Below are 24,715 nucleotides of genomic sequence, written 5' to 3'. Positions count from 1 at the left end.
CAAACCCACACCTATACAGCCTTAAAAATGGAAAATCTATTAATTTTAAGTACTTTGCAAAGCCCTTCATTATAAAGGGAGAGCAGAGCAAGTAGAAAAGAACTGCATGCATCCAAAGTCACCAAATCTTTTCACTTGTTCCCAGGGCTCGGACAACAATGCCACTATGAAAATAGCACTGAGGAGGAAGAGCATGCTGGGTAATGAGATGCAAATGAGCACACCAAGCATCGCACTCTGCCTGGGAGCCTTTGTATCCAGTAGTGCAATAACAACCAGCTTTTGAGTCATGATATGTTAGCACAGAATAGGTTTCACAATGGGTGGATGTATTATCCTCATGGCTCTCCTCAGCTTGTGGTCAGCAGGATAGTTAAACATGGCATCTATTTTAGTGAGAAGTTGCCTAGATTAAAGCTAGCTGAAATAAGAGTGTCACAATTAATTGTAACAAACTCAGTGTGAAACCTTGTGAAGGCAGAAGGGCATTTTATTTTATTTAACTTTATCTGGAACTGGGTTTTTCTTACACTCTCATACTCAGCACACCAAGGCATAGGTATCCAAGTGCTGTGGCGAAGATGACCCTTGTGGGAAACTGAAGTTCTCACTGTGTCTCTTGGGTTCTTCTTGACTTACAAGGAACTGAACAGGTCTTTGTTTTAAACAGGTCTTCTAAAAACATTTAGGACTTAACAGGACTTTGCATTGCAATTTGGCTTATTTCTGCTTCTGTAACTCATTGCTGACTCTCTTTGTCTCATCCTGGATCTCTTTAAGGCCATCATCTGTTTTTTTCTTAGCATGATAATATGGGTGATGTGCTGGAACCTTGTTGCCCTCATCCTATCACCAAACCACAGATCTCCTGCTGACAAGCTAATGCTGGGACCTTATCAGAGCTGTGTGCCCAGATGTAAACAGCATGTTCCCCAGACATGTTCCTTGATTTAGCAGTATAGACCATTCCTTTAAACCTGACTGTTGTTTCCTTGAGGACTTTCACACACACGTTTACATTCCTGTTTCATCCATACACATCATATTTCTAAAAGGGACCTGTGCAAGAGGTCTCTATCTAAGGAGACTTGGATTTACACAAAGGACTGAGCTGTTTCACAACACAAGGCTGGGGCACAAGGCTTCGCAGAGAAAAGCAGCTACTGTTCCTGCTCTAGTTTTACTCTGCATTTTTGCTGTTTGTTGTATGCTGAGCCACTGCAGTGGGAGTCACACCTAACACTGTATTTTACCCTTTGATAACAGTTTACAAATCTGTGCTCAGAGAAGCAAAAAAAGGACAAATTTTAGAAAATGCTTAGTGCTGATATTACAGGGCTTTAAGATATTGTTAGTTAATAATCTTACAGAAGTAATTTTTTTCCTTTTAGATCATAAGGCACTTTACAAAGAAACATACCCATTATCCCAGTTTTATGGGAGGGGAAGCTGAAGCACAGAGACATTAAATGTCCTATGTGAGGTTACAGACCAAGACAGAAGGTTTTGAACTGTAAGTCTAACAGAGGTGTCTCAGTGTGCTTTCTCAGGCAGGAGACCACCTTGAAAAAGGCAAGGCAGATCTTGACAGTGCTGAGTGTGAGTTGCATGTCATGAAAGAGGGCCATATATCTTTTCTGTGAGGCTTCTTTCCAGAGCTCTGTGTTCTGCCTCCAAATCAGCAAGACCACCTCGCCAATGAATCATTTTCTTATTAAAGATGAAGATGAGATTGACTTGACCTGGGGAATCTGCAGGTTGCACAGGGCACCACTCTCACATCATTGTGCTTTACTGAGCTGTAGACAACTGATGGTCATGAGAGATCGGCACTTGTTTTTTGGGGGTTTTTTAAAACACATTTGGAGAAAAAGCTGGTGTTGTTTTTCTGTTGTTGAGAACAGCGCTTGGTTGAGGGAAAAATGCAGAATCACTTCTCTTTAAAAGGTAATGAGGATGTGTAGATTGGGGTGGGAAGGTGACAGCTGCGCCCTGCACACCCTCTGCACCTCCTCCACAATTGAGAAGGGAAAATACCAGGACTTCATCGTGCTGTGACCTGTGCATATCTTAGACAAAAGCGTACATTGGTGACTTCTTTATTATCCTTTTTTCCTTCTTTTGTCATAATATGCCAGAAAAAGAGATCGAACAAGAATTCATGATGTATCGAGGTCCAAGGTGCAGAATATTTGCATAGCCCCTTTCCACTGAAAGTGACACCACCACCACTCTTGCCGCAGATATTACATGTCTTCATTCCTGCAAACAGTGAAATTAATTAGCATAAATTATATCCAGAGTCTAGTTAGGCTTAGTTGTTGCTTTTGCAGAATTATGAGGCCTTTGTGCACAAAAGAATTAAAGAAAATTGTGTAATGATGATGTATGCTGGTTACTAAGCTAGCCACCAGTTAGATATATTTATAGCTATTTTTGCTTCTAATAATGATATGCTAATTATAACCCAGATAGAATTCTGTAATTTCTCCCTGAAAATGGAAGCAATGCAGGGAGACGTTAAAATCTGTGCTGAGGCATCGTATTAGCAATTAGGTTTTTAGGTGGCACTGCGCTTCTGAAGGGAAGAAAGTAAAAGAAAATATGAGTGCTATTTCTATTCTTACATATTTGTTTGAGCCTAAATAAAGGATTGGAACTTGAAAACCTTCTTATCCTACAAAGCATGAACTTATCTATGAAGTGTTTTAGAAGAGCTAAGCCCCTGTGGGACAGTCCCTCAAGGGCATTTGCTCTGTTGTTCCAGAACATCACAGCCCCAAGAGATGACTCAGGCAACAATGACAGCACAGAGAAATTGCTCATCAGTTGTGCTACAGGCGGCAGTACAGCTTGGGCACATAGAATATTATCATATAAATATTGCAGCTCTGGACTGCAGACTGTGTTTGCAATCTTAAGGGTAAGTCCTGAGGGATTGTTTTAGAGGCCAGGCGTTTTGGGTTGCACTTTGAGTTTCATCCTACCTGAGTTCAAGAAGCATATCACTGTGAGGTGCCTGAAGCCATTTGCAGTTCAAAGTGACTATAGTCAGATGGTGACTGTGGTTTGATATAGCAACCTTTGTAGGTCTTAATCCTGCTGTCCACAGCAAGTTTGGATTTGGCTTCTTCCTGACCAACTCACTGCCATCACTCTGTATCAATTAAGAATAACTATGATAATTTCTGCTCCAGAAATGTAAAAGAATTGGCTCCTTAAAAACAATTCCTGTAGCAGGTAACTTACTGAGGAGCATTATAAAATCTGAGATTTAAGCCGTGCAGCTGGGAGATAACAAATAAAATGTCAGCACCAAAGAGCAGGAAGACAGGGTGAAGAAATAAGCCTTGCAGTCACAGAACTATTTGTATGACCTCTGTCAACTGCAAGCCTTTGCAAAGTATTTTGAAGGACAGTATAATTAAAAACATGAAAATAAATAGAAAATGGGATAAAAGTGCTCATGGGTTTACCAGAAGTAAATTGTATCAGCCTATCTTCATGTCATGGATAAGATAAATGATGTTCTAAGAAATACTTTGTATGTCATCTATGTGGACTTCAGTAATGCATTTGATACGGTTGCACTGCAGAATTTATGAGGCACAAGGATGTGGAGATTAATTGTTGAATTGATACTGCATATGGGCCTGGCTAAAGAGGAAATAAAAATTATGAGTCTTAAATAAGGAATTTGCATGCTGAAGGGCATACATTAACAGATTATCTCAAGTATTGGCTAGACAAATGATCTTATTTGGTGGCTTCTTCAGTGATGCTGGCTTCAAAAGAGGGAGTTTGCTCTCTTCCAGGGTTGGAAGGCATCATCCAAACCAGAAGGTTTGGGGAAAAAGAAAAAAGAACCCCAACAAAGAAAGGATCTCTGGGAGTTTGAAGAGCAGAAATTCATTAATGGAGTAAACTAAACAGTGTGTTTGAGGACTAATATGAGATTGCTGCTCCCTGCTAGATGCATCCACAAGAATCAGTAGTTAGGCTGCTCTAGTGTGGCTGTGTAGAAGTTATCTGGAGCACAGTGTTCTCCATCCATCAGGCTTAGGAGGAAACTGAACTGCGGGAAAGGTAACAGCAAATTTATTAGGTGAGAGGGAGCAAATACAGCTTGCCTTGTTTAGTTGACCAAAATGAAGGTGCAAATTGTTCATAAATGCAGGCTGGAAATCAGGGTATTCAACAGTCATATGTGCAAATAACCTTCCAGGGGGAATACACAGAACACAAAACCTGGCCACTCCACAAGTGGAGAATATTTAGAAAAGTAGTGACTTTGCCTGCAGTTCTCTGGGACTGCACTGGCTGAGTTTTAAAGAATGAAAGGGAGTCCCTCTAAGTCCCCTGTTTTACAGGCAGAACAGACTGGCACACCATATTGTCACTTTAAACATATTCTAGGAACAAAAAAAAGCCAGAATCTGCCTTTAAAGGAAAGCATAATCCAAAATCTTCATTGAAGTGAATGTTTGCTGTGCATTTCGTTCAGAGTTTTGATATTTTCAGCAATAAGCTGACGGAACTCTTAACGAGAGACAGAAGGGACAAGGAAAGAAGAACAAAAAGGTTTTGCTTCAGCTTCTCCTTTTTTTTTTTTCTGACATAACCATGCATTAGAAAATGTAACTGTTTTTAAAAAGCAATCATTTTTTTCTACCTAGCTTGTTTCAAAAAGGTCGTTCCACTCTCATTGTCACCTCAGGAAAAACAATAAAGCAGCAGTCCTCCACGTAATTGCACAGGCTCGCCTAGTGGGTTCTCTTTCTTGTTCAATGAAGTATCATTCATTTAGATCAGAATACAGTCTTTCTAAATTAGAGGTTTACATGTGTAATTATATAAAATGATATGTTTGTTTACATCTCCAAATAAAATGTACATCGTTTTCTATCATTTATCTTTGAAATTCAATTTTGCTTTGTCGATCCCTAATTTATTGCAGGAGATGAATGTGCTGTTAGAGTGTTTACAATGCCTCTCACTGCCTGTGGATAATAGAATTACCCTGGTTATTGCTATTCATTTCGACATTTCTATGGTTAGGAATACGCAATAGTTTTACGTTCCTGGATATATGGTGCAAATCCCGATGCTATTTATTGTGGCTGCCCTTTTTTTTTATTCATCTAAAGACTTAAATTTACTTTCAAAGGGTAGTGGGGCAGTTGACAGCTGATGGCTGTATTTCTCAGCAGCTGCATACTCTCTTCTGTGTTCATAAATGCATGGAGAGGCTGTTTCATACCTTTGTGTGTAATGTTCATAAATGTTGTAGATTTCTAGTAAACCCATAAATTCCCATGTGAATTTCTGCTGATTCAGCCCTGAGGCTTTGGTGAATGAGCAGTGTGTATGACTAGTCACTGAATTTATGGAACATTTTTGTAAAAACAGTGTTTGTTTTACTTATTCCTTTTGTCCGTTTAACTGGTAGGGTTAAAAGGCCTGTGTTTCCAGCAAACAATCCCAAGGCATTATTTTTCCGAGCTTTTGAGGCTAACTCTACAGAATGTTTCCTTTGATATCTCCTTGTGGTTTTCTTTCTGTATACTTGTTCCTTAGAGTATTTGAGACAGGCAGACTGGGAAACATGTCCACTTTGGACTGTGACAGGACAGGCACAGTGTTGCAGGATGCTCAGAGCATCTCACAGGGCACAAGAATTTTGTGGAGAAAGGTGCCTAATTTTATACTCTTGTTTCCGTTTCAAAATTGTTCTCTTTGAAAATGAGAATCAATATCTGAATGAGCAGAAAGTTTCCCTCATCACCTAGGGACTAGAAATCTTTCAGATTAGACCTCAGCTAATCCATCCAGACCATCTCTGTGTATGTGTCATGGGACATACACGGCCCTGTGCTGCCTGGCAGTCCCAGGCAAAGATCCTGACTCCACTGTGAGTGGGAAGGGTGTAAAGCATGTACTGCTATGACTTGGAGCCAGGCAGTATGTTCTGAGCTTGTGTTTAAGCCCTGCATAATAATCTGAAGTCCCCTGTTGCACTTCCAATCCATCCATCCATCCCCCAATTGTATTTTCTTAATAAATGTTTTTTATGAATATGCAGAGCAAGAAAAAAATTAATGGACAGTAAAACATGCAGTAAATTGTATCCTGTTAATCTTTTGCCAGGGAAGGGGATGTTGTTTCTTTCCCAGCTTCCTATCTCTATGAAGACACTCAGCCTTCATCTTTAAACAGAGACATTTATTTGGCTTCTTTTACTTTAGCCTGCTTGTTACCTGTCTTACACTTTTTCCATATTTCACCTAAACGAAGTTTGAGAATGAAAAATCAATAAAGGAGTTCTTCAGAATTTCATTTAAAAAATATATTCCTTATACTATAAAATTTGCAGCACTTCCAGAGATAGCAGTAAAATATGCTGTCTCTCCATACCAGATTCTGTTATCTTTTAAGCAGTACTTGAGGAAACAGCTCAGGTAAGGTTATCCATCCACAGGTTGAATGAAAATAATTTAATTTCATAAGGAGAAGGCTATTGAACTCTCCTTGGCTTCACAGCCATATTAGGGAAATTCAATCTGTGTCAGAAAATAGCCTGTGGCAAACTAATTTTTGGTCCCTAAGTGCCATAGTACTGAAAAATATGTGACTTTCTTCTAAGTCAAGGGTCAGTTTAGTTACTATCACACCTACAGCCGTGGGCTGTTTTGGATGTGTAGAGAATAAGCATCAGAAGAAGCAAAGCCAGAGCAGTGCTTTCCTCTGTGTAATACTTTTCAAACTCTCCAGTGCTTCAAGATTTCCTCTGCCATAGCCATTGCACTTAACAGCCCTTTAGGAATTTTTCTTCTGTGGCTAAGTTCATAGAAGAAATTTGAATTAATTCATTCATTTGTTTCAGCAAAAGTATTTCAAATAATGCATATATATGGAAAAAATGAACATCAGTAAACCTTAGAGCTAAATATACCTCTGTAAATATGTGCATCTTAGGATAACTTTTAATATTCAACTTACGGGGTAAATGCAAAATGTCACACACATGCATATACATAGTCTAGTATTTGACTGTACATACTGTATATATGTATGTATGTATTTCTGTAGCACTGTCTGTCTACTTCAGCACACACAGGCACACAGAGATTTTATTTCTATGAGCACCCTTCAGTGAAATGACACCTAACTGAAGGCAGAGCATGGATTAAAACCTTCACTTTAATCATTATCAAACTCTAAAAAAACCCTTAAAAATTATAAAGCTTTAGTCATACTGTTGAATTTGTAACTATTCCTGATTTTATGTCGAGTTCATAGAGACGCACATGTGCATTCATCCACACACATGCCTGGCATTACTCATATGATATCAGACCTATCACCGAGCTACTGTTTGCTGATTAATTATATTTCATCATTTGCACTGTAGTAACTGCAGACTTCACTAATTGCAAGTACAAAGTATCTCAGGTGGGCTTTGATCTTTAACAAACTTTTCCCTTCTTTTATGATATCTCAGTGTCCTTAAAGCATTATCCCAAGCAGCAGTGCTAAGTGTTGCTCAAATGTCTCAATCACACATGAGCCCTTGTAACTGATGGCTTGCTTGTAAGATGATGCATTGGCTGAAGATTGTATAGGCTGATGTATTGGTTAAATTGTCAGGATTTCTTCGTGTTGGTCCTTTTCTTTCTTCAGTGTCACTAAGGCTGCATCCAAGCAGTGAGGCAGGTCTGCCTTGTTACCCATCCTACATCTCTGGTTGCCTCGTCCACATTATAAAGTGATGAGATAAAGAACATTGATGTTCCTTCTCCATCTACATGCTGAATTTCCTTTTATGGGGGGATGATTTGGGACACAGTGATGATCTTGTCCAGTGTACAGTGAGGTTTTGATAGGATATTCCCCTATCAGTGTCAGCTGGGACTTGAGACTGTCCTGCAGTATTACGGGACATGTTGTGTAGAGTGAGCTTGTACACCTTCCAGCATTTCCAAATCCTGTAACAGGACTAGAACAATAATTATTCATTTGTTAAAATGGGAGAAATACTCCAACTGCAAAAGTGACAGGTATCATAGAAAAGCAAGTTGTTTGTATAAGATCTCCAAGGTCTTATATATAGCAAGTTATCTCCAAGCTGAAATACTTGGTCAAACAATGTTTTGGAGTTTCACAAAATAACTAATTTATGTGGCCTGAGGAACAGATGTGCCAGAATTAAGAGAGAGATGTTTTAACTGACAAAATCAAAGTATGAAATTGTGTGAGCAGAATGTCATAACCTTGTTTGTAAACAGCTGGTTTTACTGTAAATAATTTCACTATTTAATACAATTTTCCTCTTCAGTTTTGTGGATGTTCCTAAAGACCACAGTTATAAATACACATATCTTCTGCCCTTAGCAGGACCATGATGTTTCCCTGCGAATTTGAGAGAAACTATTTGAGAGGTGTGCAACAACTTCTGAAGCTTGTTAGTGGTTTTGACTATTTTTTGATAAATGTGTGCTGTATTTACCTGCTGGCTTTGGAGAGTTGTCCACACGGCTGTGTTCATAAGGGCTCCAGCACATATTTAAAATAGGAAAAAAAGGAAGGGTCATTTTTTATCATTCTCCCCTTGTGGCTTTCTCATAGCCAGGAGTGCAGCCTGACATAATTTCCTTGGGTTTATTTTTCTCTATGAGTTATTTTCTTTAGATAATGCCTTTACACCATAACAGAGTATGACAATTTAATACAGTTAGATAAGAACTAAACCTGGGATATGGTCTCTTGTGAAAAGTCAAGCTTTTCTCAGTTGCCCCAGTATCTAGAAAATAAAGTTCTACATCCTTCTAAATATTGCTATTATTATATATTTGTGACATGGAGTAGTGAACACAGGAGGGAGGAACACAGTAAGGTTTTCATAAAACCCAGGAAATTAATTTCTTTGAGACTGGACTGGTAAAGCTGTGGGTAGTCTTAGTCTTAATACTGGCGTATCTATTTTTTCAGTTTTGATGATTACTCTTCATAATTTCTTGAAATACAGTTTTGTAACCTGAAAGAACCAGATTCATATCCATACCAATACATTACAATAATTCAGTAAATACTATCAAGTAACTGAGACCTGATTTTGTATGTAGTTATATTTTGAGCAGTAGTGTTGGACAGCGTGATCTGTCCCTGACATCAGGAATGTGTGTGACAGTGAGCAGCCAGGATGCTGCAATGAGGCCATCGTGGGTGTCATCATGGGTGGGACAGAGAACAGGAGAGGAAACTAAAAGCCTCATAACTGCACACACTGCACACACATAGGAACAGTTATTTCTACACATTTATTTAACAACCTGATGAAACTGCCCAGAATGGGTGTTATATGCTGTCTTTAAAGCAAAAACAAGCAGTTGAGATGGTTCACAATCAGGTGTGCAGAACTGATGGTGATGGTCTGCTACCTGCCTGTTTTATGATCAATTGTAAAATCTGAGTGATGAATCTCCTAAGATCTGCTACATCTAAAATACAGATGTAGAGGCTTGCTGTGTGTTCATATATCTGTTTTAGAAGAAAATTCAGATCTGGAGGCATTCTGACAATTATTGCAGTCAAAAAGGCTCCACATTAAAGGTAAAAAAAAAAAAACAAAACCCCACCTCCTTCGTGATAACAGTAGTTTTGTGAGGAGGAGCAGTAGTAGTAGTAATAGTAGTAGTAGTAGTTTTACCAATGAAAGGCAAGTACTATTCATTCTAAGAGTTTGTGATACTCAGTTTCAAATGTTAGCTCTTGGTCTTCGATAGGAATGTGAATTTCTCTGCCTGAAGAAGATGATGAGGACAGAGACCTTCTATAATTTACAGCTAGAGATCTCTTGTTCAAGAAGAAAGCCGGTAGAGTTCACAATAGTACATTAGGAATGAAGGAAGTGGTAGATAATATAAAAATTATCACATTCCATACTGTGATTAGGTTGTGTTTGATAAATATCTATAGTGGCCATGCATATGATGAATAGGGATATTTATTGGGGCTGAACATCTTTCATTATTAGGAATTTCTTGCCTGTATCTTTGAGTTCTGGGCATGGGAGGATCTTGTGTGAATGACACCAATTTATCATCTGTGCTGACACTTCTGTTTTAACTCATGCAGTGAGTAGATAGATGTCTCCCATATGGTGTAACAGTTTTGAATACTTACAACTGCTTGATGCAGGCAATACCAGTTTTGTTTTTTCAGCTTTTTGCCAGCACCAGCTTCTTCCATGTAATTGTAATGATCCACTTAATTTCTGTGACCTCCCCTTGAGTGTCACTTCTGTGGTCTGATGTATCTTGTAATGAGTCTGAAATCCTGGAAGCAGAGTGCGCTTTCCTTTTTTCCTTTCATTCCATTACCTCACGTAATATTTCTCCCCTTCTCACCAAAATAGGTAAATGGATTCCTCCAAGGAGAAGGTGATAGCATATGAGGAGCTGGGGCTCTAGAAGCCTTCTGGGACTAGAGGTCTTACGTAGATGTTGCTGAAGGGGTTTTTTAAAAATTCGGGGTCATCATGAATTTGTGTTTAGATGCTTGGCTGGTCTGATTAATTCAATAAGTAGAATAGTTAATCCAGGAATAATGTGTTTTCTTGTTTCCCTTGGTAATCCTAAAGACAAATTCTTGAGAACAACTTGGGCCATTGGCATTTTCTCCAAAATCAGCTTTATCTCTTGGAAAAGCTGGTCTGTCAAAAAACAAGCACATAATTTTCCTATCCAAAGAAATGTTTTCTATGAGGGAAGACCCAAATCTGTTCCTTTAAATCTCTAGTAAGAACAAAATAAAAAACTAAGCTATGTTCCTAGAAGGTATGCATCACTTTTCTCAAGGGAACTTTGGAAGTGTTTCTGTTTCTTTCTGTGGTATAAATCTCAAAAGAGTTTAATCATTCATAGAAGTACTTTGTTTTAAAAAAAGATATCTTGATCATCCTCATGTAAAAAGGTACTTTATTTTAAAGACTCAATTTAAGCATGGAACAAACTGGTGAAATTGTAGTACAAATCCTTTAGTGCATTAGAATTATTACATTTGGAAATCATTATGTATACAAGTAGTTATTACAGAAATAACCTTCTTTGTCAAGTATTCTTGGTGTGGAAGTAATCAGCATCCTATCCCATTAATTGTTTGAGAACTCTGAAATCTTTAATGAGTTTTTTTACAGAAGAATTTCAGTCAAATGCAAATGATTCATTGAAACTCTTAATCATAAGACAAATAGTGATTCTTTAGTGAGTTTTTTTCATTCACTGTAACAAATGTAGCATGTTAACTGTAGACACACAGTTAACTATTTCTCAATTACTTTTCTCACAGCATTTTTATTGGAAAGATTCATTGCGGGTCAGAAAGTGATAATGGTTGAACTGAAAAATAAACTGCTTGACAGATGTCAGGAGATCTGTGTCTGATACAGCTTCAAGTAGATTTTTTTCCCTTTGAGTGTTTTAAAAATTAATTTGTATTCAGTTTGATAAAGATATATATTTTTCAGAGACTATTGACAATCAAATGTCATCCTTTTTCACAGGTTTGATTACCACAACATCAAGAAAATTGGATCGGGAACAGCAAGCAGAACATTTTTTAGAGGTAAGTTTAAGTGGAAAATATATGTTAAGAGATTTGCTGGGTTTTGTAGTTTAAAATCACTTCTTCCTGTTCCAGGACAGTGGTATTCTTCTTTCTCTTTATTTATAAAAGACTCACATAAAGCTGGGAATTGTCTGATTATACAGAAGAAATAAAACATTTTGCAATTCGCAAGCACGGGAAAAAAAAATTGAGCAAAAATTGAACACTCATTTTCCACATCTATTCTACTTCAGTTAAGTCTTTTATTGTAGCTCTTAAATTTTGTTTGTGACAGAAATGTAGAATATCCAGAGCAAAATATTTTTTAAAAAGTATTTGGAATGACCCCAACCCTGCCAAGATTTTAAGTCTCTCAGGTTAAACTGGTTTAACTTTTGCATCTTGGATCTAATGTGCAAACTGATAATTTGGATGAAAACAAACTTCTAACATTTTGACATTCACTGCATTATCAGAATCAATGATATTTTTTTTAGCTTTCGCTTATTGGGACTGTTGACAACAATTTTCGAATTAAAAATTGCCTTTTAAAAAAGAATATCTAAACCATTCCCTTGGCCCTTGTGATGAATGTTTCTCTTTATAAGGAGCTCATATGTGTTGGATATGGAGTGATATACTTGTAAACTACTGGTTTTGCCACATGTGTTTTCTTTCATGTTGCTGTACACCATGCTGTGGGTGTTTTTCCTTTGGGTAAAAGTTCCTTGACTCTGTTCTTTTGTCTATTTGTGGAGTAAGGAATTTTTTATTCCTGTTGGTACAAGTAAAAAGAACCATATTGTCCCACATAATCAATCATCCCTACTATGTATTTTAGGAAGTGTTCTTCAAATCTGTACAAGCTAAAAAACATCTGGACGCGGCAGTTCCCAAAGCAATCACTTTCTGACAGCAAAATGTAGTAAAATACATATTAGCATATTTGTTGCATTTTTTATTTGCTAGAAATCCCAAATTATTTTGGTTGCTGCAAAACACAATAGAGAAGGGTTGATATTACTATACAAGTTTGGGTTGGTTTTTGTTCTTGATAATTCACTGTAAATTCTTACACATTCCATGTCAAATAAATGGAGGGGAATACGAGGATTTTTCCCTTCTTAAGATTTAAGTTGTAAATTTAGTAATCATTTATTCCAATAACTTTAAGTTTTCCAGTTTATACTATCAGAAAAGATCACAAATGGAATGAAAGGGGCATTGATTTTGAAATGTATCTCTTGATCAGAATCCTGGGTCTGTAAGTGTCCTTTGCTCTGCAGAGAAGGACCAGGTAATCCTGGTGGACACAAGAAGTTAGCACAAAACAAAGCGCAGGAAGTTCCATCTGGATATGATAACTTCTGTTCTGTGAGGGTGGCAGAGCACTAACATAGATTGCACAGGGAGGTTGTGGAGTCTCTCTCTGGAGATGCTCAAAACCTGCCTGGATGTGATCCTACACAGCCAGCTGTAGATTAACCTGCTTTAGCAGGGGTTAGTCTAGATGAGCTCCACAGGTTCCTTCCAACATCATTGATCAGTCCCTTCCATCTTTCTGTGATTCTGTGATTCCGTAATTCTAGAATGCTGTGATATGTTTGCCTCAGAGATCTCAGTGAAACATGCCAAATACACATTTTCCAAAGGATTCCTGTACAAATGGGGGAGTGCTATTATCAATAACAAAAAGTAAACAAATTAGTTACTTATAGGAATTTAGCTTTAGTCATCAATGCAAGTTAATCTGGTCTTTCCCCTGAATTGTATCTTGCTTGAAAAAATAACAATCTGCAAGATTTTGGGGACTGAAGATGCAGTAGAGGGAAATTTGTGTCTTACACTGACTGTTCCAAAGCTTGTGAATGGGGAGCGAAGTGGAGGGGTGGCGACAGAGAAGAGAAACACAGGAGCAGAGTGTCCTGCAGAAGTGCGGATATGACCACATTGTAAAGCCCACCTGGGAGCAGGGAGTGGGAAAGGGAATTGGGCTCTGGTGGTGACACAGCCCCGGTGGTCAGGCTGCCCCTTTGAGCTGCTGCTGGACCATTGCCCACGGCTGCCTCCTGGGAGGCGCGTTCCTGCGGCACATCCGCACACAGGCTGGGATCCAGGGCCAGCCTGGTCAAGCTGTGCTTGTTCTTGTGGCAAACTGAGAAAGGTTTTCTGAAATGCCTGTCTGTCTCTGTGTAATTAACCCCCTAGGGAGGCCTTAATTGCAGAGACAGCCGTGGTTTCCCAGTAGTGCAGTGTTTCCCTTCCGGCTTCATTTCATACCCTTCTTCCAGGAGTCTGTCTGGTGTAAAGGAGCTCAAACTTGGCTCCCTTTGAAAAGCTCTGATTAGTACTTGACCTAGCAACCCTTGCTCCCCTTTGCCCAGTATCTGTGTGAGCCACTGACAGATCTTTCCTAGATGCAACTTTTTAATTATTTTTAATAAGCCTGTCTTTGGCAGAGACCCTATACCCTGTAAGTACTTGCCAGTATTTACTTAGAAAATTTCATTACCAGTATTTCCACCTCTTTCACCAAAGCTGTTAGGAAAATTAAGTGATACAGGATAGCAGATGTTAGTCACTGTAGTTGTGTGTAGTGCCAGTGCTTGTCTCCCGACCACCCCTTGTGATGGCTTGGAGTTGTTCTTCTGGAGTTGTCTGTCCCTGTCTATACCAGAGGAAACATGAATTACCAGCAAGGAGTACATTTTTTAAGGAGTGTATTTTTAAGGGTCCCATGCTTAGGAAAAGGGAATCTAAGTAACTTTCCTCATAAGTTGCATGTGAATTCTGTTGCCCACTACATACAGAGGCTCAGGTAAGGTGCACATTTCTTCTTCATTCCTCCTTTAATTGTCTTCTTTAGATATGTGGACCTGTGTCCATGTGTGTTTTTTTAAGGTACCTTAGGCTGCTGTCACAGGACTTACACTTACCAAAGAATTTGTTCCAAAGGGAGTTCAGAAACATGTCTAGACCCTGATGCTTGAAAAAGATGCATGAAGAAGTCAGAAATTTGCTCCCTTTATAATCATTGAGATTTTCTGTTTGCTTTGGTGATATTGTTTTGGTTTTGTTTGTTTGGGCATTTTGGAAGGAGGGGGTAAAAAAAGAATTTCTTCTCCCAGTTTTTCATTGATTCTGGCATTATCAATGGCTTTTTTTTAAGCTCCTAAGTTGAGGGCTTAATTTTTTTCTGACATTTCTAATGCCTTGCAAAGCTGCAACTTGTATTCAGTGCTTGTTATCAGGTAGAATTTGCTGCTAAGGTTTAAATTGGATGTCACTGGATTTTATACAGGATGCTCTCTTGCTTTAGTAGAATCTTATTAATGGAATAGTTCTGCCTGAAATGGGAGGAAAATGACCACTTGATTACATTACTTTCTCACATGAAGCAAGACAAAAGCATTTGTTCTGTTTCACAGACTTTCTCAAATATTTTGTAGTTAGGATGAAGTATTTAAATAACAATCTGAAAGAGGAAAGGCAATTCTGAGGGCTGCCTGCTTGCTTTGCAAGTGAATGAGAATTGTGATGTGTTTCCAAGTGAGGTGCAAGTTTCAGGTGATTTGGTTTTATCCTCCTTCAATAATTGAATACATCAGCCTCTTCTTTCCTGCTTTTACTTCCTCCTTCTTCAAGATATGTGTTGTCTTCTAATAATTCCTATGTTAACACTTCACATTCTCTTCTCATATTATGCTAATTTTCTAAAACGAAGTAGCTAGAGGTGGAAAATGTTAGTGGAGTTTAAGCTATAGAAAAAAAAAACAAACCTTTACAAAAACAGTCTGTCAATTTTTTTTCTGCCCACAGTTTTTTTAGATGCCTCCTAATGCTGGTTGACAGTTTTGCAAACTCTAGTGATTTTTCTATGTGATTTTAATCCAACAGCTGCAAGAGTAGTGGAGGTCCCTTAATAAGCATAAAAATCAAACCATTTCATGCAGGATCTGCACCCTTGTGTGGTGTCAGCTGATTCTGAGATGTCCAGAACATGAATAGTTCCTGGTCTGCTTTCCAGTGTACATGAGCAATTTGATGAGGGAAGACTGTTGAATCCAGGCTACAATTCATTCACTTGCGCATTCAGCCCAGAAAATGGATCTGAGCACATTTTCTTGCCCTGAGCAGTTTCTAAACACTCTGTTGCAGAGGCTTTGTTACTTATGCTTCCAACGCAGAAAGCCTCTGCAAAATGCACCCACCACTGAGCAGTTCAGCTTGTTGGGAATTGCTGTGTCAAGACCTGTGTTTAGCAAAAAAATGAGCTGCAAGAGTTATAGGCTTCAGTGTGCAATTCTAGCAGCAGTCTCTGCGAGTTCGTGATTGAAGGGATGTATTGTCTGCAGCAAGAGATGACCTCTCCATCCTCTTGATAATGGTATATAAGTTGGTGCTGTTAAACTGCTGAAGCTGTTTAGTCTCTCCCTGATGAGCACATGTGGTGTGGGCTCTTCAGACATTTACCCAGTTTTGAAAATTGTATCCATAGTATCTGTTCATCCAAAACACTAAAATAGCTATTTAAATTTACCACTGTAGACTCATTCAGAAAATATCTTTCAACATTTGTCACAGTGAAAAACCTGTCTGTTCAAAGTGTCTCTAAAGAATAAAAGTAGCTCTTAATTAGCATGGTCAGAACTTTAAACCTCTTCAGAAGTGACAAAGCAGCTAAAGGCAGTAGGTTTAAAAATAGTGTTACAGCAGCCTTAGCCTTTCAAGGTCCAATTCATGTACCCTAATTGAAGAGGAGGAGAAGTGGGAGCAGAGTATTGGCTTAGTGCAGCTAATTTTTTGCCCGCTCAGTGCTATCAGAATGGTAACAGTGCCTCTCAAGTGCCCTGCTTTTGTCACAAATCAGTATACACAAGCCTCATCAATCTTCCTGCTGCAAAGCTCGAGCACAGCACTGAGAAGGATGGCAGTAACAGTGCAAGGGGTTGTAATGAAGACAAATTGCTAAATCTGATGTGAGTGTCAAAATACATGGGCTGAATGAAACACATTGGTTTCTATTTACTTTAGGTACACTAAGGGTACAATAAACTGTGTTACATGGCATGTATTTATATGCAGTAATTAGAGGGAAACATGATAATCTGCTGTAATTGGAGCCTTCTAAAAAGGAATCAAATTTCCACTCATTTAATGGGGAGTTGTAAATGTGAGAGGAATGTTGATAGAGGGATTATAATTTTATTTCACTTGGAATTTGGTCCAGAATATCACTGTGGAAGTTGCTACCAGAGTGTTTGTGGCCACAGTTTGCAGGGGAGAGAGAGTTTAAAAGCTCGCCAAGTGGCATTTAAAAACAGCATTATCTCTCAGTTCTTCCCACAAACACCACATCGGTGGCTCAGCATTGGACCAGCCTGTGTTCTCCACCATCCTCCTCTTCTCCTCCAGCATCTTCCACACAAGAACTTAACAAATATAAGTTTGTTTTGCTGTTGAGCCTGCTCAGTTGGGCTGTAGCCTTTGCTAGCGGTGATGCCTGAAGTCAGTGGCCCTTTGTGAGAAACTGCAACATTTTCTGAAGGATATAGGCAGCTGTGTGGCAATATGCTCATGTATATTTTTACAGGAGAAGTACAAAAGCTGAAGTTCATTGGGTTTATGTAGCTGAATAGTGCTCTACAGCACACTGATTGCTTAAATCCTGGATTACAAGTCTGTGTAAGCATTTGTTTCATGGTTCTTTAGCATTGCCCACATTTGGCAGAGAAAGCTGCATTTTTTCTCAGTGACATGCTGGTGATGGTGTAAAAATGAGGCAGTGTGTCTGATTGAACATTTTGTCTAAGATTTAAATGGCTCCAAAGGCACATGCCTTTCCCTTTTTAACACTGAAGCCTATCAGAAAATGCAAGGGAAGTTTAAAAAATAGGTAAACACCCTCTTCTCACCAGCTTGAGTTTGAAAACTATTACTGGTTGTGCTTGCTGGAAATAAGAGAACTATTAAAATTATTTCTAAGACACCTGAAAGTATTTCTAGTTGAATACTAGTTTATACAGGCAGCTTTCTAAAAAGACATTGAAAGATGTATCAATGTCATCTTCAAATGCTGACACACTGAACTTTAACATCAACTTCAAAGTTAAGGGGAAAAAAAGGAAAGGAAAAAAGGAAAGAAAGGGGAAAGGAAGAGAAAGAGGGTGGGGAGGAAAGACAGGGAAGAAAACAAACAGTTCTAAAGAAAATCAAAACCATGTTCATCTCATATTACCTCTCCATGAGATTATCAGCAGAGGGGAAAGCCACATGGCCAGTGTGGTGATAGATCTGGCAGAGACACGAGATCTGGGCTTAGGAGGCACAAACTCAGCCCACTCACCCCATGATGCAGATTTCCATCCTGCACTCTGTGTTCTTCTGCTGCTATTTTCAGAAATAGCCAACTTTCCAAGGGTAGGAGGTGACTGGAGGTTAAAACTATCCTTCAGAGGCAGATTTACATATGACATTGCATGCTGCTTCTCGTGGATTTGGGCAGAAAGTCTTATACAGCAAAATATAGGAAAAGTCCTGGTGTGATTCATCTGTCTGCAGTGACAAGAGGTCTCCTCAGCTAGACTGTTGTCTCTAACTTATGTGATCTGGTAAGATGAAGGATTATCAAGTGCATCACTGAAAATATTACTAATTCCATTGTTAGGTGAGTGGTCTCTGTGCAAGAGATATGAACAGAAATTTTAAACAGCAAAATAATTAAGGCACTGTGTTTTTACAGAATACTCTGTTTTATTATTACAAATTTCAATAGCTCCCAAATGTCTCATTATTTTAGATAACGTCTTGAGAAGTAACACAAGTAACAGAGCCTAAGCATTGGGAAAACTAAATTTAATAACACTTTTCTTCATGCACATGGAATCTTAATTCTATTTTCTTATTAAATAGGAAAAATTACCTCCTTATAAATTTATAATAATGGGACAAATTAAGCTTGGATTGAAAAAAAAAAAGAATTGTGTATTTAAAGTCTTTAGTATTCCATGTTAAATTCAAGTAGCCATTAGAAAATATGCCCACAATTCTGATGACACAATATATATATATGCCAGAGGGAAAGGGCAAGAATGTGTCTGTGTATATCAAATAGTACCAGTGACCCTCAGCTCATTTCAGTTATTCAGTGAAATACCAATAGCCTTGAGAGACTGAGTGTGCAAAGAATATCTGTGACATTTCTATAAAATTTGTAAACTTCTAAGTCAACCCTGAGGATGCTCTGTTCACTTTTTTGCTTTATGCCAATGGCTGAATTCAGTCCTTATTTTTTTAGATAATAATAATCTCATTCTTTTTATCATTACTTGTTTGATCCTCTAAAAATTGTTTTGCACATGCTGACATCAGGATGATGTCAAGGACAAATACACTACTGATAGTTCCATTAGTATATCATTTATATCAGAGTACCTGATTCTGGCCTCCCTTGAAGAGTGTTTAAGCCATCCAGCCAATCTGATACTGTATGGACATTCTTATATGGCAGGATTTTAGTCCAGCATTAAAAATCTCACACTTGTTTGGTTAATCATTTTATTGATTTGGGATACCAATGAAGAAAAGCAGCCCTCTTTACTATTTTTAATGAGCTTCCTAGAGTAAAAAAATCTTCATCACTCAATATGCAAAACTGTGGGGTTTTGTTTTGAATGCTTGATGATTACAGGAATGAGCCAGATAACTTGCAGGCCTTCTATAGGTGTGATGTAAGCTTATGTTAATTTATTTGGTATTAAAATAAGAAAGCACAGTTCATATATTATTTATTTCCTCCTCAATCATAGAAAAGATTTGATTTTCCCAGTTTATTAACATATGATGGGAGATACACCATCCACAGTGAAATAGTGCCCCAAATATATATTTTTTTTACTAAATCATGTTTCAATGAGTCTGCAAGAAATAGGCAGGGAACAATTGGTATTATGATCCAGGACAAGAAACTGATTACCTATTCAGATGACAACCTGGCCCAATATCAAGATACAGATGGTTTTGCAGATGCTCATTCCGGTTCATGTTTTGAAGAGTGTGGCAAGTTCAGGGTCATCCAGGGCTGAGGCTTTGGTTCACACACTGCTGTCTGGTGGTTGTGTCTCATTAGAAAAATCACATTTCTCATTGCCTAGAGTTTTGCTTTAGTAAAGGAATGATTTGCATATATCTGACATTTGCAGAGGGAAGGAGGTTGTTTTACAGATTTCATGAATCCCTGATCTGAACTGCTGGGTCATGAAATGAAGAAATGAGTATCTGCAAAGTGCAGCTCTGTTGGCTTTTTCATGTTGGATATCAAATGCCTCTTTTAGGATTTTCCTTGTAGACCCACAGCATTCTAGCAGCAGGTCTTGGCTCTAGGCACCTCAGCATGAAAACATGGAGGAAGAAATTCAGCATACAGACTTGATGTGCTTATCTTATCAGGCATTTTCCAAATCTTTTAAAGACATAAAAGAAAAGATGCAATTGTGCCAGGAAGGAAATCCAGCCTGCAGTCAGCCACCCTGAAAGGTTCTGAGCATCTCCTGGGAGCCTAGGGGTGTATCAGGACTTACTTGACCCTCTGGACCTAATTAAAATCTCACTGGACTCAGCATCACGGAGTAGTGCAAGAAAGTTACCTTGTGTTTAGCTAGCATTATATTAAGACATTTGGGATGTCACTATATAGAGGAGAAATTATTATGATGGGGGCTAGATCAATTCCTTTGCTTATCCTGAGTGATGTGCTTAGTCTGGCTTCAGTAGCAATGATTTTCCTAAACTTATCCCTAATAATCCAGGGATAAAAGAATTAGACAGTGGTGCCCATGGCTGCATTTCCCCAGGTGTGTTGGAAATGGGTGAGTGAATAAATGAGAGAAAAGCAATTTAAAATATACTCAATACCTCTCTTCTCTTTGCAGAACTATGAGATAGCAGAGCATTAGATCAATGCAAATGGGTGGAAAAGTATTATTAAAACATCAAGTTTTATTGCATGCTTCAAAAATTAGGTCTGCACCCACATGTTAAATGCTGTTGAAACAGAGAGGGGATGTATTAGTGGTCTTCCTTCTTGTTTTATAAATCATTCCTCATGCTTAGCTTGTGCAGGAAAATTCTGTCATTAATCTATATCAAGCTTTTCAGTCAGGGTTTAGAAGTTTGGGCTAATGTTGCTTTCTCACTGAGGGATTAGTTCATAGATTAGCTCAGGGCTAACAGCTTTTTTTCTTCATTGTATGTTTCTTAAGATCTGTAGCTCCCTTTTTTATGGGCTGAAGCCCACCTACCAGGCCCAAATTGGTTGGATATACTCTTTCAGGTCTCTTTTGCAGGCTCCGTGCTCAGTGAAACAAAGAGTCATTGTGCAGGGTGCACTGCTTTACTAAATCTTCACATTTTTATATGAATGTACCAATGTTTTAATCTTCTGCAGAAACCACAGGAAATCTTCCACATGATTTGAATCTATTTTTGATGTACAGAGCTTTTGTGTTATGTGAAACATGTCTGCTTTTGTGCTATATCATGTTTTCTGTAGCATGTGTAATACCCATCAACTGCCAGACTGTTAATTTATGTCTGTAATGTTTGAGCGCACAGACATGCATGCACACACATTTTGCAGAGGTCTTATTTTCCTGCCTTGACATCTGAGACCAAGCTGAGAGTTGAATTTCGGGCAGGGGAGCATCTTCTTCCTCAGCTAGGACTGCATTGCATCTGTACTAAAATTCTTAATGGGCATAAGAAATCCTAATATGCCTTTTAATTAATCCATCATCTAGAAAAATGCCCTTAAACAAGATTTGCATCCATTTGTTCTTTCTCCTAGGGTGATCTGTTCTCAGCTGTTCCAAATTCAGGCTTGTTACTGTTTAAAAAGTAAAGTTGATTCTGGGATTTTTTCACAGCAGCTTCACTTGCCACCACCAAATATGCACGAAATCCAACCACTCTGCAATACCCTGTGTAGGGATCCCAGCGCTAAGTCTCCAGTGCTTTCGTCTTGAGTGGCCTTTGAGTTGGTTGGTTTGATACATGTGTGTTTTGTCAGTGCTCTGTCCTCATTTTTTCTCTTTTTTTTTTCCCTCCCTCTCTCTCTCTTTCTCTCTTTTTTTTTTTTTTTTTTTTTTTCCTCTCCTTCTTAGTGCTTTTCTTATTCAGGGGTTTATCATTTCTGGTACTGGCGATACATTAAAAACTCAGCATTCCATACGCAATGAATACACAACATTTTCTTTGAGCCTCATCACATCTCACAGTCTTCTCACTGTAATGTCCTTCAATATAATGTATTTTCCCTCTTTTTCTGAGGAATTTTATAATCCTTAAACATTCATATTGATCAAGAAAGATATACTGGACAGGATAGGAAAATGTCAAGCAAAACCATGGTAGTTTGAAAAAATGTTGCTGTGTGGGTTTTTTTTGATTTTAAAAATAATTTGCTATGGAAAAATGCATCATTGTGTGAAATGTACTGAAATAAAATTGGAGTTCTCAGCATAATTTGTAACATGACACAAATTAAGGTATTTACTAGATACTTAGGGATGATAAAACCTCTAATCGGGTTGAGAATCAGTTTACTAAGCATAATTGACACTTTTTTCTCCTTAAACATATTATCACAGAACATAAGAATCCTAATGTTTTTCTTATCTGACTTCAGCTTGATAATAATCAGAGACCAAACAGTTATTTTGCTTTTTATGAAGATACAATTTAAACAGAAAAGTACAAAGGCCCTGAAGCATCAAGTGCAAAGAAATCAGCCCTCAAAAGCAATAATATTCTTTTCACAGCCTAACAAATTTCAGTTGTCAAGAAACAGATTAATCTCATCATTCTCAAATGTAATATTGCTGTTTCCTAATCTCTCATGATACAGAGACATTGAAAATGTTATCATAGCAGTCCTAAAGTACATTTTATGGTTTGGCAAAAAATAATACTTTCTTTGGCAAGGAATATTCTAAATATTCAAAAGCAAGGATTAGCATGAGCACTTGAGAGCAAAAATGTCGGAATCAAAATAATGAGTTATTTTTTCTCAGATTCCCTGAGAAAGTAAAAAATACAAATATTTCTAATAGCAGTCTGTAGATTCATGGCTTTGACTTTTCTGAGACACCCGGCATGTTATCCTTAATCCAGATACCAGTAGATAACTAAATATTTTCTTCCACAACCTCAAATATATCTGGTTTTCTCATTGTATCTTGTTTTGTTCCACTATCCTTCCAGATAGTTATTGGTTGTATAAACTAAAACAAGTGTTCTTAACCCTCAGATTGTTATTTTAAGGACATTATTGGGGAAAAATAAAAAACCCAGGGAGAATATAAACACATGGTTTTTTACGTTGCCATGCTTTTTTAAAAACCCACCACTTGACCACAGTTTAAAAAAAACATGGAAAATTTCTGCAAAATCATAAATTTTAGACCGCACATTTTAGCTAAGCAGAGATAATGCTTTATTATCTGATACATCAAAGTATGCCAAAATGGCATGATTTCTGTTGACTGAGAGGGACAGAAGGCAGTGAGGGATGTGTGTTAGATTGGTCTCAATAGACTGTAATTTGTAGCAGAAGGAATCAAAATATTAACTGACACATGAGGTTAATTTGCATTTACTCCTTATCCTCCTCACCAAAACCCTGTTGTTCAAGTGGACCTGCACAAACTCTCTCTGTGTAGCTTTGGACATATGTTTGTGGGATTGAATTGAATACTAAAGTCTGTTCTGTCTTTTCTACTGGCATTTACCAAGTATATGTACAGTTAAGGATCTTTTACTATTTTTGTTGCAACACACTAAATACTGCCTGAGTGCAGTCTTCTCTGCAGCACCTCAGCTGGGGAATGACATTTGAAAAGTAAAATAATACTTTCTTTGAATGCCTTCTCTTCAGGCATTCAATCCTCATAATATCCGACTCTCAGTGTGAAAGTATCAATTGAAAGCTGTGGCTTTTTTAATAAAAAGAAGTCTGAAGTGTACAGAAGATGTGTTATTTCTGCAGCCCTGGGAGGGTGCCTGATGATGGATCATAGTGGTGATGGGATGCCCAACTTCCAGCAAGCTGCTCAGGTCCCAAAAGAAATCCTTGCTGCTGCAGCACAGTGCTCAGCATGAGGCAGTCATTTATCCTGCTTCCTGACAAAGCACATTACCCAGCTCAGAGCTGTGGGCTGTTTTTCAGCTCATTCAGTTCTTGCAGAGCTAATTTGGTGTCCCTTCGCTCTCCTCCAAGCTATAGCTGAGAGCTACCTCATGACTTCGAACGTGAAACACACCCCTAGTTTCTCTGGAGTGCAACATGCTCCACTAGCCCCTGAATGCCTAAAAGGTAGTAGCTGAATAAATTACACATTTGTGCTCTATTATCTAGAGATTATTGAGAACACATTCACCAGACTTACGTCCCAAAACAGGAACTGCACTTGAACTTCACTTGATTGACAAACTGCCTCACTAAGCCTGTAAATCAGTTTTACATGTTTTGTCATATTAGTAATCTGTGGATTAGATCTACTCCTAATACTCCATTTCTAAAACTGGATGCACTTTTGGAGAAAAGTTTGTTTATATTCTCTATGGAATTTCTCAAAAGGAGCAGTGGCAGCATGTCTAGGTAGTGTCAACCAGGGCTCCTCATCATAACTGAACATCTGCAGTAGTGATCTAGCATTGACCACGGGGATTAGTGCATGGGGTTGGCATATCTGATTTGCTTGTGCCAAGGGATCACACCTCCTGCACTGGTCCTGACAGGATGTACTTGTGCTGTTCAAGACCTGCCATAAATCAGGAGCTTTCTCACAGCTATTTCCAACAGAGTACCCTGCCCCTTTAACACCTCTTGAGACAGTCTCAAAAGCAAAGCAGTTCCTAAAACTTTACTTTTTCAATCTCTTCTGCTACAAGCCAACAAAGCAACTCATTAGAGGGGCCCTTTCTGCTTCCTCCTTTCACTCCTTTCACCTAGTGAGGGCTAATTGGAGGCCCATAAAATGAATCCAGGGAAATTCACGGGCTTCTCCCATATATCAGTCCTGCACTACCAAATTGGGCGTATTGTCTCATGCAG

The 24,715-nt window shown here is 38.3% G+C and overlaps 1 protein-coding gene across 6 annotated transcripts in view; it reads left to right on the top strand.

Annotated features, from left to right (window-relative positions):
• FAT3 (FAT atypical cadherin 3) overlaps positions 1 to 24,715 on the top strand; it is a 333,029-nt gene that overhangs the window by 187,192 nt on the left and 121,122 nt on the right. For all 6 annotated transcript variants that reach the window (XR_014589261.1, XM_083854350.1, XM_083854348.1 and 3 more), the window contains exon 4: positions 11,561 to 11,622. Coding sequence is in view for 5 of the 6 variants with exons in the window: in XM_083854350.1 (XP_083710476.1) it covers positions 11,561 to 11,622 (62 nt within the window). In the remaining variant the exon portion in view is untranslated. The remainder of the gene's footprint in view (positions 1 to 11,560; positions 11,623 to 24,715) is intronic.

This window comes from Zosterops lateralis (assembly GCF_965231275.1).
Source record: "Zosterops lateralis genome assembly, chromosome: 2".
Lineage (NCBI taxonomy): Eukaryota > Metazoa > Chordata > Aves > Passeriformes > Zosteropidae > Zosterops > Zosterops lateralis.
Note: the sequence above shows the minus strand (reverse complement) of the source record. Positions and strands in the feature narration are given on the sequence as shown.